Here is a 21,340-nt window from a genome sequence, read left to right as displayed (position 1 = left end):
CTTAAATTCGTTTTTCCAGTCCAGCACACATCAAATTTCATGAGCAAATGCTTCTATAATGAGAGCACTGTAGAGCGCTGCTCTCCACAGCTGAAAGGTAGAGTGCTGCTCTCCACAGCTGAAAGGTAGTGCTGCTCTCCACAGCTGAAAGGTAGAGCTGCTCTCCACAGCTGAAAGGTAGAGTGCTGCTCTCCACAGCTGAAAGGTAGAGTGCTGCTCTCCACAGCTGAAAGGTAGAGCTGCTCTCCACAGCTGAAAGGTAGCACTGCTCTCCACAGCTGAAAGGTAGAGCTGCTCTCCACAGCTGAAAGGTAGAGCTGCTCTCCACAGCTGAAAGGTAGCACTGCTCTCCACAGCTGAAAGGTAGAGCGCTGCTCTCCACAGCTGAAAGGTAGCGCTGCTCTCCACAGCTGAAAGGTAGCGCTGCTCTCCACAGCTGAAAGGTTGAGAAACCACTATTCCCAACTTTTGAGCCAAGAACACACAGTGCCGCATTTCATATAGGCGTTTATTCTTGCTTCAGGCTGTCTTAATTTGCCTTTAAACATTCAAATCCAGTGGAGGCAAATGTCTTTAGGAAAGAGATGTGTCCTACAGTTTGAAATGGCAATTAAGTAGTAGGAAATGACATTGCCTTGTTACAGACCTCTCTTGTATGCATGCAGTGCAGTAAAAAAATATTAACATAATTTTAACACATTTTTTAAGGAAATCAGGAGCGACTGATTTCCACAGCACCATAGGTCAGGCCTGGATTAAATATGTAATTGTTTTGGATTCAATTATTATTATTATTCAATTTACTGAGCTTGTCTGGTGTATGACAGGGTGCAAACCCCACGTTCTGGTCCTCTTGGTTGGCTCAATTGCACCAGGCAAGATCAGTCTAATAGAGAGAAGTATTTGAATCCAAAACCATTATGTATTTGATCCAGGTCTCCTATCCTGGACTGAAGCTACCCAACAAATCAAGAGTGGTTTCCCACAGAGAAATAGGCTTGAAATAGCTTTATTAATGTGATTTCTGATGGAACACTTTGCCTATTTGTCCTTCTTCAGCTGTTGCATGGGTAATATGTCAGGGAGCCAGCCTTACTGTAAAGTACTGAGCATAGAGAATTTTTAAAAACTTGTTGTATCTGTTAACAGACCAGAGAATATACTAGAACCAAAGCTCATAATTTGAATAAAGACAAGCGTTTAATATAGGTCCATGATATGTGGTATGAAATTCAAAGGCCATCAGCAAATGAAGAGAAAGACACTGATTGCAATAAGTTCCACTACAATCAATATTAGGCCAACTTGATTAGATTAATTTAAAGTAATGTAAACTAGATGGGCTGGTTGTAGATACTGATGACTACATTAATACCTCAATACAAGTATTAGTTTAAATATGCAAGGCCTATCTTAAAAGCCTACCAGTGAAGAAGACTGCTGACTAAATTGCAATATCAAACAGGGGAGCACACACTGTTTTGTCAAAGTGCAGTCAGGCAAATTCCAAGCTAATTTCTTGAATTACTGGTTTCACAGGAAAGTGTAGTTATACAAATATTGTGATATCCAGGTAAAAATTATATATCTATTTATTTCAACAACCTACGTTTACAGTTGAAGGAAATATGGGCATGTGTAAAATAGAACTAGTATGCAGTTGCATGTTTCAATCCTGAAATTTGCAACATATTGACATAGGTATAGAATGACAGATAGAGGGACATTTTACATTGTTTCTACATACATAATTTGTGCTGCTTTGGGATCAAATCCCAAAATGTTATATCATTTTGAGTTGATACAATCGTAAAATTCTGTTTGCCATACATATCACATTTGGTACTTTGCATGTAAACTCAGCCACTGGATTCCGACACACAACCAAATTTAAAATGTACTTTTTTTATTATTATTATTGTTCTGGTTTTTCTCCATTATTGCTGAATATTTATCCAGACAGGGATACTCAGTTGACAGACACGACTACATTCTTTGTAATGTAGTCCTTACAGGAAATGTACAATTGCTAAACATTACAGCTCTATCTACTTCAAAATGCATGCAACTCTGATCAAATATACTGACCAAAGCTTATGTACATTCCTGTGATTATGAACAATATATTTACTAAATATTTTAAGGTACAATTTATAATAACTAGACATGCACATTATTTATGGCTACTTCACAATGCAAATGATTAAACTACAGTATACTGTAGATACATATTGTTCCTGACCTGAATATTTCAAAGTGGAAAAAGGTCTCATTTTAATTTATTGCCTGTACATACAGTAGAAAAGTAAAAAATAAAAATAAAATAAAAAGATGCCAGAGTGGTATACAGCCACAGTAAATCTAAGGCTACAGTCAGCTATTAAAGGTTAAAGTTTGAAGTCAGCACAGCAACATTTTATATTTCCCCCTTGCACATCCAAATCAGTAGTTATCCATCTCATTCGGGGTCTGTATTCATATTGTTCAGGAACACTTTGTTTTTTTTTTGTTGTTTTTTTTCACACATCAAGCACATCTCGAATTGGCGCAGGTCAGTTACATGGGACAACTACACCAATCTGAGAAGGCCTCATGCACAAAAATACACTCAACACGTCCCTAATGTCTCTGACCATAACTTCCAGTGCTTATTTGTAGGAGGAGATATCAATTCGGAAACGTATCTGTATGTCAGATAATATATACTCTATAAACTCTGAATTCAGCAGTGCATTGGTTTTGGCAGAGTATGTAAACATATTATAGTATAGCCCTTATTTTTAACTTCATCATGCAGTATAGCATCTTCTACAACTGTCAACAGAAAACCGGTTATGACCACATGCATGTTTGGCTAGAAATGTTGAAAAATAATCTTCAGCAACATGTATTCAGAGGCTATTACAAGAAATGAATTTAATGCATCTTGTCATTCCTCCATCTACAGCTATATATGGCATTTAAAGGTGATACAAGCAGCCATGGTAACAAACTGATACATTGGCAAAGGCTACTGTGAAAAAGTGAAATATTAAGAAACACTAAAATGAATGTATTTTTAGATAAATGTTGAGGTTTATATTTACACGTTTCAAACAAAACCTTCCTGAGAGCCAATTCTTCAGATAGGCAAATAAAACAAAATAGCTGAAGCACAAAACAGGTAGTGGCTGCTATCAAATTGCGAACCACGAAGAGAACTTTTGATGGGGTTGTTAAGTCACAGCTTTTAAGCCAGTGGATAAAGCAGTAGTATGAATTGTTCTCTCACTTGGCACACACAGTGTGTGAACTCTTGTCAAGTTTTACATCCTCACAGTCCAACCTGCTGAATGGCCATGTAATGAGCACAGCATCAGCCGTGGCATGAACAGAGCAATTGCTCAGGATTAGGCTAAAAAAGATTTGTGAAGCAAAAGAAAATGTTTAAAAACAGACAACCGGCACTTCTTGCACATATAAATGCACTGCCTTTGGTAATAACTTTTCTAACATGTTAAAAAAATACACTGTGCAATTTACAACAAAGCAATTTGGCAGAAAGCCACATTAAATTGGTAGACATTGCATACATTTATGCTTTTACATATCTTATTTATACATAAATAGACATCTTAAATTTAAGACTTAAGATTTGCATACCTAAGCATGGCATTAAAATCCAGTGGGAACATTTGCCAGGGACTAGAGTCCTCCGGTTGTAATCCAGTATCTCACAGAGCTTACGGAGATGGGGGCACCTCAGTGTCTGTGACCTGCCCTACAGCAGCTGCAGATCCAGGAAGGGGCCCCCAAGGTGCATGTGGCCCCGGTCTTGAAGAGGCTGCTTGGCTGACAGTAAAGCTGGGAGGGTCATGAGAGCATCGCTGCTGCTGGGCTGTCCACACAGACTATTCACAAGAGCCATAGATTCAGGAGGACTCTGAACAGAAAAAGAGAGGACAGGGCGGAGCAGAAGGTCAGCATTTTTGACGGCGTGTACCCAGGTCAAAATGGAAGACCCAGCACCACAGAAGGAGGTTGGACACTCTTCCATACCCCATCACCTTTGTGTGGCCTACTGCACGCCACACCCACAACCAGCTACAGCACCACCTAACAACCAGTGCCACTCCTGTTCATGGAAGCTGTGGCTCAGGGAGTCTCCAGTGTTGTTTTTGGCAAAAAGGAAAGCAATGTGCTGAACTGTGTTCTTTGTAGTGCCGAAAGGCCTGAGGTTGCTGCTGCCAGAAACTCATCATTAAACAGTTTGGGCAGGGTCCTTTTGTATGTTTTTTTATGGTGTGTTCCAAATTAGGTGCCTCTGAAGCAAATAACCGGCACAGCAAACCTGAACAGGAAACGCAAAGCACAAATCAACAGCTACACTGAAAGGGGGGAGGGTACTGAAACCTAACATCAGGTTATCCACAGACAAGCCCACACCGCTGGAGTTTCCCCGAAAAGGATGGTGAGAAAGGCGACCCTCTGACCCCGGCTGGCGTGACTGTGTGGAAACCTTACCTTGCACCTCCTTTGAGAGCAGAGCGGTGTCTGACAGGGCCTCTTTAAATACAAACCCACTCTTTAGGATGAGCGAGTAATGTCCTGGCTTGGTCATGTGAGTGCACAAGTCCATCTTCAGATGCGTACTATGGTGTAAGTTTGAACAGAAATATTGCACTGAATGACAAAGTGTAGAATCCCCACAGTGGTGCTCTAATGCACCCACCTATTAAATATATTGCTGCCAGTGGGCAACCGAAGCAAACAGAACAGTGACCATATGGTAATGTGAAGGGTACCCATGTCAGGGGTTTTCTGTAATGATGCAGTATCGTGCATTGCCTGGTGTGTATTGTAAAATGGGAATAGCATGGAAATAAGTTGGGAGTTTTCCTTCAAAATAAAGGGATTCAGTAAATATTTTACAGGAGGCATTTGAAAGGGACCCTGAGGGAGCTGAATGTATGATGGACATACAGTCCCAGATTTACAAATGCTTGTTACATCCACATTTTCCCACAGAAAAACCTTTGGAAGTTTTAATTTAAAAATAGATATTTTCCAAACCTTTCAAAAGTGTTGGAACGAAAATGTTGAGCTATTACATGAGGTTCTCCCAAAGGTAAATTCAGCCTGCCAGTTGACTAGTTTCAATTATCAATTATGTGAGATTTTCTCCCAAAGAGCATTTAAAAATGACAAGTTCTTCAACACCTGATACATTTGCCTGGTGTGTAGTCATCATATTAACTCAGTGAGCACTTTATTAGGCATTTATTAGACTTCGTTTTTAGACTTAAGTCTTCTGCTGCTGTAGCCTATCCACTTAGAGGTTTGACACATTGTGTGTTCAGATATGCTCTTCTGCATACCCCTGTTGTAATGCGTGGTTATTTGCATTACTGTCACCATCCTGTCAGCTTCGACAAGTAAGGCCCTGGCCACATTAAAAACGTGTTTCTGCTGCTCACTGAATGTTTTTTCTCTGCAAACTCTACTGTTGTGCATGAAAATCCCTGGGGGTCAGCAGTGATAGAAATACTGCCCGTCTGGCACCAACAATCATGCCATGGTCGAAATCGCTGAGATCAAATTTTTTCCAAAATTCTGTTGGTTAATGTGAACATTAACTGAAGCTCCTGACCCGTATCTGCATGATTTATTGCACTGCTACCAGACAATTGATTCGATAATCACATGAATAAGTAGTTCCTAATATAGTGCTCAGTGAGTGTAAATACATTTTGCTACATTGGCAGCTGTGTTATTTTCAACACTAAACCAAAGCATGTTATGAAATCATGCCCACACAAGCTAGTTTGTACAGCACTGTGCTCCACCCAAGATAATAGTTGGACAAGTACAAAAAAGTAGGAGTCCTGGCACAGAAAACCTGTTTTGCAACAGCAAAGAGGTGCAAATATGATGATGGAAGGACTCTATAGATTTGCACATTGTAAATTACAGATCTGTTTTTGCCTTCATATACAGAGAAGGGTACCACAGAAAGGGGTTTACTGTATACATTGCAGCATGTTAGCTTCTGTGTGCAGACATACTGTATTGACTGAGAAAAGATCCCTTGTGTAAGTCATGAAAATGCCTTCATGGTTATGCAACCAATACACATTTTCTTTGTCAGTGTACATCTTTAGCAGACAGGTCTGAGAACATTTCAGATTTTATGCATCTCATTTTTGTTTAGCCGGCTTTTCTACAACAACCGCTTAGCCTTCCCCTCTTCCTTCAGTATCTTACCTGAGGCTCCTTGGTTAGAATGTTTTTTTAAACAGACTTTAAATCCATTGAACCGTTTTCCCAAACAGACTATATACTACCATCAGTGACAGTGTGGAATTTCTCATTAAAACATTATGGTCAAAGCTTTCTTCACCTGTGCAATTATGTGATTGCCAAGTGGGTTCAGTGAGTATTTACGATTTCTCTCAGCACTTTGGTAGGCAGCATGAACACAAACCTGGTAGCCTTGGACTATGTTGAGGATTTCTTTGACTCCATTGTTGTAGGCCAGACCATGCATCCTGACCAAGGCCCCGGGTTGGGCCCCCAAGGTGGGAGCACTGGCGGGGGAGGGGAAATAGTTCAGGTTGTTTGGTGAACCAGGGGGGCTGGGGAAAGAGAGAATGCAAAAGAGAATGCAAAATTAACCCACAGCATGACCATTCTTCTCACTCAACTAGAAAGAGTAATGGGGTTTGCTTGGCTAGGATAGTGATTCAGTCAGCACAGAGGAAGACAGTGCTGTAGGAGACCGCACAATAGCTCTACACCAGCCATTAGATTGTAATTTCGCAGAAAATGATGTCTCAGCACCTGTTAAACAAGACTGCAGCTCTCTGCTGGTAGCAGAAACACATCTGCTGGCTATGATTCTGTACTACATGCATGATTATGACACAAGTCGGCCTGGGCGGCCTGTAGCGTAGTGGTTAAGGTAAATGACTGGGACACCCAAGGTCGGTGGTTCTAATCCTGGTGTAGCCAAAATTAGATCTGCACAGCCGTTGGGCCCTTGAGCAAGGCCCTTAACCCTGCATTGCTCCAGGGGAGGATTGTCTCCTGCTTAGTCTAATCAACTGTACGTCACTCTGGATAAGAGCATCTGCCAAATGCCAATAATGTAAAAGTCAAATACAGCTAATCCAGCATTTCCCAAAGGGTGGGTACATTGTTAAATAGGAGGAAACTTTTCAACATGAATGAAGTGTGTTCATTCCTGAATAGCAGGTGATCTTACATATCTGCGTTTGCATGCCATTTGCATGGCCAAAGGAGGAACATTCTCGCAGCCAATGCAAATGTCATTTTGCCAGGCTGACCAGCTTTTTGGCAATTATCTCTGCAGCTCAAGGGCACAAGTAATCTGAAGGAACCCACAAAGTGACAGCATGGTCACACAGCCAATCCACTGCAATATTACCGTGACATAGAAAAAATAATATCCAGCAACTTCAAACAGTAGCTGTCGATTTGACCGGCTGATTGGAGTCACACCAGATGCATGAATAGTGCCCATAGTAATATTCAAAAGCAAAAATGCAACTTCCAGATGTTTGTAAGCACATGACAATATACCCAAACTCAGAGCTGACAGTCATGTTTACCAGCACAGACTTGTGCTTGTATCTCTAGACCAGTTGCCCACTGGGTCTGCCGTGGAGACAACCTGACCTTCAGTGTGGTGGCAGCGGTCGTTCTCAGAGTGTCTGGAGGACATCAGTCTCCCCTGCTGTGTACACAAGGCTCAGATAGCACACTGCAGCTCAGTCATTAACTACCCTTACCGCACGCCCTTTCCAACCCACAAACTTCTCAGTGGAACCTGCAGGAACACACACTGTTCCTTTAAAGAGGTCCCCTCTTTTCAGACTGCATATCTGATACAGCTAGACTGTACGAGCTGATAACGAAAGTGATAAACCGAGATTCATAACAGCTCAACAATTTTCAGTTGTAAAGAAGTATTAATTTAGTGATGTAGTATCAACAATGTAGTGTTTGAATGTTGGTTTCATCATCGGATAAAGCTATTCATTTTAGCATGCAATGTAATGTATCAAGATCACATGACAATATACCGACAGTGTAGTTATTAAACACTGTGGTATGTATGTTTATTGCATACTGTGGATACATACACTTGATTTGAATACTATATTTAAACAATACATGACCAAATTATTTTATGTAGAAAATGTATCCTGTCAATGTAGTTTGGTCCATTTTTGTAACTAGTAAGTTATCCTTTTTCATTTTTGAAATGTCAAGTTGTCCTTTAAGATTTCTTGAAAAACCTGTTATTTCATTAAAGCTCCTCTTTTCTTGAAAGGCCTGAAAAACTCCCCATTGCTGAGCCTTAGACCTTCTCCTTAGACTGTCATGCATACACTCCAGTCTAAGCCAATAAGCAGCACACACCCAGTGTAAGCCAATAAGGAGCACATGCGCAGACTAACACCTTTCTTTCGCCCAATAGAGAGCATACACACAGACTGACACCTTCCTGTAAGCCAATAAGGAGCACATACTGGTGGTGTTGCATCATGTGGACAGAGACAGAATGCACCGCTGCCTATCGTATTGCAGCTAGTCAAACTGAGAAATATTTTATAAAATGGTGATGTCAAACCTGTCGGCACACTTACCCCTAAAGGCTGCGCAAGACTTTTTGAAATATGCATTTCAAAATTAAAAATCTTAAAAAATATATATCTTGTCTGCAGCTTACCTGGGGTAATAGGCGGTGTAGTTCATGAAGAGCTGGGCGCTGGCAGGGTAGAAGGCGGGGGTAGGCTGCATGGGGCGGGGGTTCAGAAGAACCTGGGGCTGGTAGAGGGCCGTGGCGTCTGCAGGCATGACTGCCGTCGGGGGAGGGAAGGAGTAGGATGGGGGAGAGAGGCCTGGGGGCGACAAAGTTAGGGTTAAAATGTCAGACTCCGGTGGACTGCAGGCCTGCCCTCGGTTGGCTGGTTTATCAGGCTTTTTGATGTCCTTTGCCTCCAGGAGAACCAATTATAAATGGAAGATTTTTTCTGAAGATGATGTGAGAGAAAGTTGAAACACCTGCAAATCATTTCATTCCCCTTTCAGCAAAGAGTACGTTTTGGCAAGGCCCTTTCTGAGTATGCAGTGTGGATTGTGCTTAATTTCTAATTCATTCCAAATATGTTGAAAAAGTTTGATGTATCATATCTGTAATGTCATGGATTCATGAACGAACTACAAACGGGTTATCAAAACGAAATTGTAGCGTGCCACAGTTATGGTTTGTGTGGAGTGAATTTCTCTACTGTGTTGCATTGGAAAGTCTAAATTACAAAGCAACCATCCTTTTACACTTGGTTCATTGTTTGTATTCAGGTGAAGCTCATGCAAGAAAGACTCTTACAATGGCAAGAACCAGTACCCACAAACAATGAAGACACATTTCAGTGCAGGTCTTTCCAACTGTAAAAGAGTGTGGGGGTTCCTGTAAGTCCTGTTCTACATACAAATGGGTGTTTGTGAGCTAGTGCAATTCCCCCTGTAAAGCACACCGGCATTGCAAAACCTTCCCCCTTAATCCCCCTTCCTTAAGCCCAGGGCCTCCAAAAAAGCCCCACCCTCACCAGCTACCCACTCATATACCTCAGGGATGAGACCAATGTCACCATGATTTCACTACAGACATCAGAGGCCAGGTTTGCTCACCTTTCTAAAAGCTACAATAGCCACAAGTAACGACACAACTTGAGTATGCCAATGTGCACATTTTGCTTTGTTATCAATCATAGATGTTGCTCCAAATCTTTTTAGCTTATTTTCACAAGGTATCATGCAAGATGTGCTTGTCGCTATTGTGGTCTCAAAAGGCAAGCTCCCTGGTTTTTATTCACTAGGAGAATTGAATGAGAAGTAGATCTAAACCAAACAAAACAGAAGTTACTCTTAAAAATCTGCTTTCTGGCTTTTTATGCATTATTATTATGATTATTAACAGTTTTAAAGTACAAAATAATTATGTAATCATGACTTGATAGTCATGATTACATTTAATAAAAAGTAAAATTAAAGGTAAAAGGTAAAGGCAGAGGGAAAATATACCACTCATTAGAAGCTTAATCAATTTTGACAGATTTTTTAAAGCCATTTTTAAAAGACAAAAGCATCAGAGTAACTTCCCAGAATCCCAGAATCCTACTAATCCGTAAAGACATTTTTCCACCTGGTAATATTCTGAATCAAAAAGAACCCGAAAAATGAAGGATTTCAAAAAGAAGGTAGCTCCAACACCTACCAGCATGTAGCTCAGAGAAGCGCCAAGACCCCCAGCAAAACTTACGTCGTAACTTACATGGCGGTGGGGACAAGCCATTCCTGTTCAACGTGCCCCCCATTAACACAATGTTCATCTCCTCGGCGGAGCACTGGAACACCTCCACGTAGCGGTCCTTCATGGTCTTCTTGTGACACTTCTGGGCCGTCATAAAGGCCCTCTCTGCGGACTTCATCTGGATGAAGGAATCCCCAGAGGGCCGGCCCTGTGACAAAATGAGCACACGCAGGGAATGGTCACGTGGGGGCTTTTCCCTCAGCAATAGGTGGCAACCAGTGCTGGCTCCAGATAGTCTTGGGTTGACATTGGCATCCGGCATCCTCTTAGTTATTGTTCATCAGCTCTGGTCTGCTGCAGCCACTCCAAATAAGCATGATTTAAATCTCTATATACAACTTACAGACCAACCAAAAATTGCAGCGTTGCGACATCATTCCCCCTGAAAATCATTATGACTATGAGTGGTAATGTTCAGCTGTAAAACACTTGCCAGCTAAATTCGATATGAGGGTCAAGTCTCGACAATACCGACTTTTGCAAAACTATGTCAGACATCTTAAAATTTCCTTCAGCAAAACAGGTTTGACTTTGAACACCTTAGGGAGAGGCTGGTCACTGATTTAACAATAAAATGACGCAATTAGCTCCAGGCCGGTGCCCAGCCCAAAGCTGCCGGTACGTTCTCCTACAGTCCCAGCAGGAAAACAAGTCCCTGATTAAACTTTAGTGTCATGTGTGAGTGACTGAAGATCTCTGGCATGTTTTGACCGATCAGTATTAAAAATATGTCCAACTACTATATGAAATGAGGGGGCTACCTGTTGATTCAGCACCATGTGGACACCATGGGGCCTGATGTCAGCGGTGAACTCCCCCAGGAACTCCAGGATATCCTCAATGGTGGCGATGTATGGGAGCCCCCTCAGACGGATGCAGTCCCGCACGCCCGGCGGGGGGACGAAGGGGGGCTGAGGTAGCACGGGCATAATGGGAGCAGGGGCGATGGGGATGAGTGGGGCCGATGTGTACCTGTTCAATACCTGGAGAGGAACGTACAATTGTGCAGTGAGGACCTGTGAATCTCATTTTTAAAAACTAAGATAAACCTGGGCCTGAAGCTCATTGATATGTCTGGTGATCTGTTCCTTTGCCAATTCTTGATTAGCATTATTCAGTATCAAATCTTGCCAAATTCACATTCGAAATTCAAATCAAATCGGTTGATCTCAGGTACTACGGGCTGATGCCGACTCAGGGAACCACTGCCAACAGGACATTCAGTTGTTTGCTATCCTGGAAAAAGACAATAAAACCAGCACAGATGGTTTTTCCTCTCTTGCTCCCATACAGCTTACAGTGAGACCACAGTATACAATTGCCAATAAATATAATATGGGAAAATACATTCCTTTTTTATTCAGTGAGCTATACACAAGTCTAATAACATGAGGTATTATGCTGTCTATTACGTGCTTAAGTGGACTGAAATAAAAAGTTATAGCTGTAAAAAAATAAATTATAGTCAAATGTTTTGGGTGACAACACTGGTTGAACAGGGTCATTCAGGGAAATTAGTTTATTTGTGGCCAGGAGCTAATCTTTTACAGCCTTCAGTGCTGGAAGCTGTTTGCACAATATTCTTCAACAACAATTGGAAGGTCAACAAACACAGAGGTAAAGCAAACAAAGCTCTGAATGCACAGATGCTCATTTTCACACTTAATTTGCTCTAATAGGAAGGGAATGACTAAAGCCAAGGTATTTGAATGCCTGCACTGTAAATCTGTGTTGCCGTCAAAGCACACAAGTACAGGTTAGCACCAAACTAGACTACCAGAATGACTTCAGGCAGCAAGCTGAAAACTTGCTTTATATTCTGTCATTAAACACATCGCAGCAATTCCCATTCAAAGTTCCAATTCCTATTTCACAGCCCTACCCCAGTATTGCCTAATAACCACCTGTCCCCTGAGTCAGTTCTGTCTTATCAGATGAAAGAGCAACTGCACCAACACTAATGTCAATACAAATTGGAGAGGAGTGACAAGTAGGTGAAGATCTTCACTCAACTGGAGCATACACTCTAAATGACAGTGAAAAAAAACTGTCTATTCTTCTTTCTAATTCTGCAGCTTCACGAAACTTGGCCTCTGGAGAAAGGACTTCCTGTGTGCTGCCGGTCTGATGGAAAAGGGACTCAAATCTGCAGGACTCCCCAGCCCATCAGGCCTGGTTGCTGTAGGTTTTGTTTCAGCTGAGGTGGCTAACCCTGTTCTATCAGAGTTACTTTTCAAGGAAAAAAAATCAGCAGCACTCCAGGATCAGGGTTGACCCCCTCCTGCATTATAGACTAGTTTTGGAATCGATTTACTCGAATCCAGAGCACGATGGGTCGAAATGCCATCCTCACCTGCTGCACCTCAGCCGCTGTGCTCTTGAACAGCTCGATGTAGCGCTTCCCCAGGATCTCCTTGTGCTTCTTGAGGGCGTTCTGGGCGTACTCCTCGCAGGAGAAGAGCACAAAGGCATCCCCGGTGGGCCGGCCGTCGGGGTACTTGACGAAGAGGATGCCGTCCTTGTCCCCGGTGACGGGGCAGGAGGGAGAGAAGAACAGCAGCACGTCCTCAGCCGTGGCAGTGAAGGGGAGGCCTCGCATGCGCACGATGATCTGGTTCTCCTTAGACAGGAAGTGAGCCACCTCGTTTGACGTGCCTGGGGGGTGACAGAGGCCACTCTAGTGAGCTGGATGGCTCGTACATCAAGGACAACGTTCAACAAATATCACAGGTCATCGTACATTTAGGAATCTGATGAGTTTGAGATGAGGCACTCGGGTCGATCAGGAAGCTACAAATTAAACATGGAATCAAAAGAACAGAAAGAAACCAAATACCAAAATGAACACAGAATTCATAATTATCTAGATAATTCCCTTTATCAAATAAAGAAAAAAGAAAATCAGTCCGTACCTCCTGCTATTTTGAGAAAGTCTTCACCGGTTGCCTTGTATACCTGCAACAGCAATAAAGTTTCTAGTTACAAAAAGTTGATTTGACATTGACAGAACCTAGACATCATAGACAAAGACTTTAGAGTGAACTACGGGAGTTGGATGCAAGGGAAGAATGGAAATGGATAAAATGAACATAAGTACCCACATGTTTATGAAGGATTAATTCTGAAATAAGCCATATAATGACAAGTTGCCAGGAACATGAATGTTGAAGTTCATCTCAGGTATGTCATTAGGAGTAACTTTCTAACGTTTAGGAGCAGGGCATTGCATGGTACATGTTATGCTCTGGGTGTTCATTTTATCTTCTAAAGATGGTAAAAATACTACTTTGGTGTTTTAGGTGAATTTGTTTGTGGTCTATCCTGCAACCTGCATGATTCACGTTGACAAATGATAAAGCAAGACATATGCTTTAATAAAGCTTATAGGTTATGCTGAAATAATAAAAGTGATGGGTGATTTTTCTATCCCAGAGTCAATAGATTAATTTGTGAAGAAATCACTACAGAACTATAGTGTTAGAGCGGGGGTGGGCAATTCTGGTCTTGGAGGGCCAGTGTGTGTGCAGATTTTTGTTTCCACCAATTACTCTGCCTAATTCCTAATTCAGCTAATTGGCTGTATACACAAACACTGGTTCCCGCAGAGATTAGATCACAGTAAATGTTTCATATAGGGACAGTTCTTAGCTGTCATTTGTGCCCTTGTGAAATGTAGCCACCATGTAATATGGACTAAAAATGTTATTCTTCTGATCTTAAATAATGAAAATCAGACATATATGGCCCTCATTGCCCACCTCTGTGTTAGTATGCTCTGTGTTAGTATGCGTGTCTATATCATAACTGAACATGTCTTCTAGAATAAGGATAAATTGGAACTGAAAGTGGTAGCGGATGGACAGACCTCTATGTATCGGTTCCCCATGTGGTGCTTGTGTCTCTGCAGTGCTAGATCTCTGTGCTCCTCGCTCACAAACCGAACCAGGGCTTCTCCATTCCTCCGGCCCTGGGCGTTAAGACACAGTGCTGCTCCACCTCTGAAAAACACAAACACACACAAATCATGTCAGAGAGGCTCCGTTAGAGGTTTCACAAAGACTCTGGAGGGAATGCATTTGGGTCTAGGAGGTGTGTTATACAGACATGGTAACGACATTGTGAGAAGAGAACTCACTTTGCGATGTTGAGGCCCCTGAAGAAACGGGCAATGTCCTGGTCTGAGGACTGCCAGGGGAGACCACGAGCCCGGATCACTGTGTTGTCATCCACTCTCTCCATCTTACTGCTGTGTGAGTCAGACACAGCACACAGGCCTCACCATAAGTATCCACAAGCACACCTTTCCCTTAACATGCCTGATATTTCACATCTGTGTGATTGTCTCCATGTCAGGTTCAGAGAAATCTAAAATTCCTCTACATCCTTCAAGGGAGAATTTCAGCTATTGAGTTTTACAAAATGGTGCAGAGAAATAATCACTCTGCTCCTATCAACAATATCCTTCATAATGATTTGTCCAGAATTAACTGCTTTGCAATCTGGTTCAGTCATTAGTCATGAATCTGGACATACATGGGTAGAAAAAGGTTTGTGTCTTACCAAGTGCCAGTTTCAAATTTTTCATTGACTCTCTCGGGATGGGTGAAATTGTAACCTGGGAAACACAAAGGGAAGGGCAGGGGAGCGATTAAAACTAACTGAAGGATTGAAGTGGTCAACACACAAGCCCAGCCCAATATGCATACGAATGGATGAGGGTGTCAACTTAAGAACTTACAGACTGGATCTGAGATAAGTGCAAGGATGATGCTGGCCATAGTCTGGACATTCATTGCTGCAGATGTAATGGCTGATGATTCTGTGGTTATATTCAGATCTAAGATAAATCCTGGTCAAGGAAAGTTGGATGGTGGGAAGATGGAGAAATTCCTACTGGTCTGTTGCAGGATGGTCAACATAATCCTCAACTCATTCAATCATTTCGGTCCTTAAGATACAGATAATATATTCTGTTTCCCAACTAAATAAAATCAAACAAATTTAGGGAGCATTCAATCAAAAACAGTAAGGGTACCCAGTCATGAATTTGTAATGAATTAATAGTGAATTGCACATCATCATGAATTTGGCAGTTAAATTAAGTCAAAACATTGCATAATTACAGATCTGGGTCTGATTCTGGTTCTGGTTCTGAAAAAAGCAGGTCATGCTTCTGTCGAGGCTCTACATCCAGTCCCCGCTTGGTTAGCCAACCTGCAGTGGTTATTATATGGTGGGAGTGAAGGGCTTGTCTGTTGGCTAAACATACTAGGCTTTGAAACGGCTTTCCCCATTTGCATTTCAAAAACCCCCACCCCCCCTCCCCTCCATGAGCCAACACCCTATGTGTAATTCAGTCTTCTGCCCCTGACCAGCACCTGAAGGCCCGATACTACACAAGGATAAAAACACCCTCAGTGCCACAGGGCAATTCCCACCCCATTATCTTACTCAGCGACAGGTCTCAAAAAGTAAGCACCACACAACAGAACAAACACACAGCCCTGGTCCAATTTTCCTGAAATGTTATATTTTTTTAGGATACTGTGGCAGTAAAAGACAAATAAGTAATTTTATGTTGTAGCATGAAGCATATTAGCTTGTAATGTGACCTGTTAGTGAGCCTTCAAATAGCATTGCATGTGAACAAATATAAAATCCACAAATACAAATCACCAAATGGTTGTATCATATGCAGCATTGCAGAACAAGCTGATTTTCACTTTTGTGACCCATGCATCCCACTTTCCACTGAACAGGAATGTCCAATAGGAAAAGTTCACCATTTAAATTTGAGCATGGTTGTCTTTCACAGAAAAAGGATACGATCTGCCATGACTTGAATGTCTAGGTCCTTCAAATCTGCTGATGAGAAGTTTTTCTTGAATTCTTTTCGCAGGTCGAAAAAGGAATTGAAACATTCTGGCAGCATGATATTCTGTAATGAAAGAAATTTATGAAATCACAACAAACAGAAGAACTTGAATAAACACAACCATTATTGCTTAACATTCATTTATATCAATAATAAATATGAATGTAATATGCTATTCATAATCATTGTTGATTTATATTAATAATAACATTGTAATTGAGAATTTAATATATGTCTAAATTAATAACTGGCACTTTCTAATTATATGTTCCCATATTCCTTATTTTTTCACTTTTGATTCTGAATTATCGAATGCAGTATACTGAGTGTTATAAAGAACACAGTTTGTTTATGTCTAGTACAGGATTGGGATACTCAATATGCAGAGGAAAGGAGTGTGTGCCACATTGTGGAACATTTGGGAGTGAATCAATCACAGTGCAGCAAGGGCTGCTGTGGTTTTCCAGCAACATGCTTTTGGCATGATATTCTCAATATCATAACACACGCACACATGCACACGCAAACACACACATACATACAGGCAAACAAAAACACAAAATAAACACCAGCACTACAATACTTTTTTAGTTCAGGCCAATCCATTTTGTACATTGAAAATATTTCATCCTGAGTCACCGGGTGAAGATGGAGACACATAGTTTAGTTTTTACCTTGCTTGAAGCTTCAGGGTGAATAACTTGACGAATATGAAGCTGACCATCAGTGCATAAACAGAGGGAAGCCCCATTCACTTCAGCAATGAGCCTTTCATTAAACTGCAAACCAGAGAGAAGGGGCTTTCAGTTTTTTACTGGAATGTGCAGACATGCTTTCTGCATGTTCATGCCTTAACCAAAATCAAAAGGAAGAATACTCATAAGTTACCTAAAACATAATCTCCATCATGATCATAACAAAAGCTGAGGAAAATGTTTTGAAAGATCTAATAAAGTCGTTGGGAACATGTAGGCTTCATGTTAGTTTCTGTTCCAGGGAGGCTTCCAGAAAAGCCCTTGAGCAAAGCAGAATGGCTGCTCATCTTCACATTATTCAAATTCAAATATTTGCCTTCAACTCTTGATCCATTGCTTCACATGACCTCACTGCCTTTCCTAATAGTGACAGTTCTTTCACTGTCTGACATCCAGCGAGATGTCCTAAATCGTTTTGTTATATTGTCAAACGTGTCAAATCAAATCAAATATTGTCAAATCAATAGCAATTTATCTTTATGCACAATTACTTTGCGAGAGTAATATAATAGTTGTCAGACTTAATTGTGATGAACTGCTACAAAATCATCTCGTAACAATCCACTAGTAATACAAAGGTAAAACAACTAAAGCAAATATTTACATGAAACCGTTCAATTGACAAAGATTATTCTTAAAGAATATTATTCTTAAGAATTTGCACAGATAGTTCTATTCTCATTAATAAACAGCAGAGTGCAATGAATTCCAAAACATAGGAGCGGTCTCACATCATGGGCGGTTCTGTTTTTCCCACATTTATTTTCAGTTACTCATACCTTTCAATGAGTTGTATTTTTTTTATTTATATATATATATATAATATTCACCTGATTTAACGCATTTTCCAAAGGTTCGGCTGAAGAGATGGTTTCCTCGGCAACCCCACTTTCTTCTTTACATTCGTCCGTCAATTCCAAATGTTTAGGTCTGATGAAAACTTCATTTAGTTTCCCCGTCTAAATAAAATAGTTTAAAATACATTAGCTCCAGACAATTTGGACAGTAAAAAACGGATGGTTTCCGTGTGGCCCTCAAAAGAGAAAAGTGAGTAGCCTATCATCCAGATATGCTATATGGAGATAAAAATATTGGCTTTCGATACTTTATATAAAATGCATTTCAGAGACGGGCTCTGCCGTTCAAAACACAATGAACCGGCATGTTCAGAATGGGTGCTTTGTGAAATACCCCCTGCCCAAATGAAGACGTTCGGAACAACAAAGGAGGATAGAGTTCAGAAATACCTTCTTGTTCGCCAGGTCCACAACCTGCCACACCAACTGAATGAGTTCCTTTTCGTCTGACCCCAGTAAATCCCCACTCGCACCAGATGTTGTGGTAAATAACACCACCAAGTTGTCTGTATTCGTCGTCATGTTAAGGATAGGAAAGAAAAACTACTCTAAACGCACCTCGAATAAAGAAATCCACCCTAAAGGAACAGCAATCCAGAAAATAAAACCACCAAAGAAAACCAGCTACCCCACACCTACAAACACCTACGTCCAAAGCTAGGTGTGTTTCACTGGCTACAGGTATTTAGTGACTTTTTTTGATTGCGTGAGAACCTATGCAAAACAGGTAGCACCCCTCATAGCCTCGTAATGGCTGAATGTTCCTTATTTTTGTGTGCACCTACCTGTCTGCTACCCACGTGACTCAGGTAACAGATACCTGCCCTGTTCTGGGTCCTCTTCTATTGGTGCGTATAAACAGGGACGTGGCATTGCACATGGAGAAATCCATCATTGGTTAAAGCACTTATATTCTTTCTTGCGTTCTGGTTTAACAATTCAAACGCTTTAAAAGGCCAGGCCTGTCCCATTTATTTTAAGGCTATTTATAACACAGTAGCCAATTTTATTTTTATTTTTTTTAAATATTTTTGGTGTTATTATGTGGTACGCTTATATGTTTTTGTTACACGCGATGTTGCATTTTTATTTCGCATTTCCATAGCAATTTTAAGTAGGTCTACGTACGATATGAGGTAGACTATAGGCCTATTATCTTTGAGTCTTTGGGCACAATACTCTTTATTATTATTATTATTATTATTATTATTATTATTATTAGCCTATGTTATAATTTTTATGTTTCCAAAAACTCCCGAAATTCAATTGGTCTCTGCAGTTCTGCATCTGCATTTGGAGCACGTTTTGTAGATTCCCTAGCAGAACCTTCGCAGAGGACAATTACAATTTATGCACGGATAAAAAATAAACACATGTCAATAATATTAGAAGCTTAAAAAAATGTGTACGGCTATGATGCACTATCCGGGTAGGCTTCAAAAGGCGAGGCCATCGATACCCAAATTAACGCACTGGATAATTAAGCTGACAAAACACTGAAACTGTTGGCCGGCCTATTGGGAAACTTCTTGATTTGCCCCATTGCATTGGTTCTCTCATTATTTAGAAATAACTCATTTAAATTCAGATTCTAGTTTCTACTTAGCCTGTAATGGAGTCACAATTCTGGTTGGTGTGAAAAATTAAGCCCACTTTATTGAAAAAAAAAATGAGTAATGCAATTATCTGTGTAAACTAAAGTTAAACATTACCTTTGTTAAATCGTAACACTTAGCCTACCCAGTAATTTTTATTTATATCCAGTGCTGTCTGGACGTAAATAACCAAGACTAGTTTTCAGTCTTAATTCTCTTGAAATAAGAGATTTCGCATTTGGAAATGATCTAAAATGATTTTTATCATTTAAATTTTCGTGGATGGGGTCCTTTTTGCAACATTGACCTAAATTAATCTTTAAAACAGCCAGACATTTCGTTGGTTACTATATCCATGTGCTGGGAGTAAATTAGGGATAAGCTACTGTCAGCAAATGTAACCAACGCCAGTTTTTGGTAACGCTGCGAAGTAACTTAACCTTGAAAAAAATAAGCTAGCCAGGTGTTATCTACCAACCCACGGGGAAACTAACATTTCAAGGTACAGTTGCGGTGACAGTGACGAAGAAATTATAACTGCGTCCATGACAAAATCACCCACAGCTTCTAAATAAATGCAGCAGCAGTAAATACTAACAGAAAACTCATTTTTTCGGATTCGCGGCAAGAATATTCGCAGCAGAGATTTTCGAAATTTTGGGATACACGATAGAACGGAAGTGTTTTTTCTTCACCCGGAAGTTTATGCCAATGCGAACAAGCAAGATGGCGGGGGATTCCTCAATGGAGCTCCTGTTTCTGGACACTTTCAAACATCAAAGCGCAGAGGTAAAATATAGCTACAAGTTAAATATGTGCTGTTCTGTTATTGTATATATGTGTTGCATGGGCACATATCATATTGTTTGTTACTGCTTTTTAATTAGTTAGGCGCTGCTGCACAGTTCAAATGTTATTGCACTGAAGGTAGCCAAGCTAAGCTAGCTATTCCTGGCGGTAGCCAGCTAAGCACAGCGGTTGCATTAAACATGAAAACTGATTTTGTTGTTTGCTACGAAATGTAATTTGCAAATCCGAATGTATTGGCCAGAGTCATTAATTGGCAGTGCTTTATATTAGCTAACCAACTAATGTACAAATCTCCACGTATATGGAAGAGCTAGCTCACAGGCTCAATACGTAGATCGTTGTTTAGATAGCTTGGTGGAGTCTGTTTAGGTCACAAACAGGCTAACCAAATGTATCTAGTAAGCTGCTTAACAACTGGGGCGTCTAGTTCGCTGAGAAATATTAGTTGTTGGCAATAGATTTTTTTTGCTGGACGTACGACTGCGTTCACTGTGGAGCCAGATTCATATTATTAGCTGGGAAGACAGAAGTGAAAGAAATCCAGTAAACCTTAAATATTAGATAAATGTAAGTTGGTGTTAGCAGGTGTTATGTAGGTTTTTGGTGTTTTGATGAAAATTTGAAATGCTCTTTGATTCTTGTTCTTGTGTACAATATAACTTCTGTCAATGTTGTGAAACGCCATGAACTTGTACTTCGGCTATTTTGGACCCAGCGTCTATATGGAACCTGTAGATACAGTGGGCTCAAGAATTATTAGCACCCTTAATAAAAATGGAGAAAAAAGGCTGCATATAATAAAGATCATGATCTGTGTGTTATGTTGAAACATATGGGAAAACAATACACATTTATTTTGATGCACTCATGTTTCAATTTTTTTATTTTTCTTCTGACAACCACAGGTGCCAAAGTTATTGGCACCCCTTACAATTACTGTAGGTAAAATCAAAAAAGTGAAATTGGCAATACAATTTCGTTAATCTCAGTGTAAAGGAACTATATTGTTCCATCACTTCCTGTTTCACTACACTATAAAAATACAAGCATGCAAAATCCCTTTGTCAACC

At 40.6% G+C, this 21,340-nt stretch overlaps 2 protein-coding genes across 5 annotated transcripts in view; one reads left to right on the top strand and one right to left on the bottom strand.

Annotated features, from left to right (window-relative positions):
- Nucleotides 1-1,885: 1,885 nt before the first annotated feature.
- Nucleotides 1,886-18,617, bottom strand: esrp1 (epithelial splicing regulatory protein 1). 4 transcript variants are annotated; one of them, XM_061244793.1, is made up of 16 exons: nt 18,256-18,617; nt 17,839-17,967; nt 16,928-17,032; nt 16,205-16,316; nt 15,117-15,215; nt 14,939-14,993; nt 14,514-14,624; nt 14,244-14,376; nt 13,291-13,333; nt 12,732-13,033; nt 11,140-11,361; nt 10,328-10,526; nt 8,735-8,906; nt 6,464-6,614; nt 4,504-4,631; nt 3,845-3,922 (listed from the first exon to the last, which is right to left on the bottom strand). In XM_061244793.1, the coding sequence occupies exons 1-15, from the start codon at nt 18,385-18,387 to the stop codon at nt 4,548-4,550; spliced, it is 2,049 nt and encodes a 682-aa protein (XP_061100777.1). In that variant the 5' UTR covers nt 18,388-18,617; the 3' UTR covers nt 3,845-3,922; nt 4,504-4,547. The 4 variants fall into 4 exon arrangements, with proteins under 4 accessions (XP_061100762.1, XP_061100767.1, XP_061100777.1 ...); XM_061244801.1 differs by having other exon boundaries at nt 10,340-10,526; XM_061244778.1 differs by lacking the exon at nt 4,504-4,631 and having other exon boundaries at nt 1,886-3,922.
- A 1,554-nt stretch (nt 18,618-20,171) lies between these two features.
- Nucleotides 20,172-21,340, top strand: part of virma (vir like m6A methyltransferase associated) — a 30,949-nt gene continuing 29,780 nt past the window's right edge. Inside the window, exon 1 of the mRNA XM_061217605.1 lies at nt 20,172-20,249. Coding sequence (XP_061073589.1) covers nt 20,172-20,249 — 78 coding nt within the window. The remainder of the gene's footprint in view (nt 20,250-21,340) is intronic.

This window comes from Conger conger, chromosome 1, assembly GCF_963514075.1.
Source record: "Conger conger chromosome 1, fConCon1.1, whole genome shotgun sequence".
In the NCBI taxonomy this organism is placed as follows: domain Eukaryota; kingdom Metazoa; phylum Chordata; class Actinopteri; order Anguilliformes; family Congridae; genus Conger; species Conger conger.
Note: the sequence above shows the minus strand (reverse complement) of the source record. Positions and strands in the feature narration are given on the sequence as shown.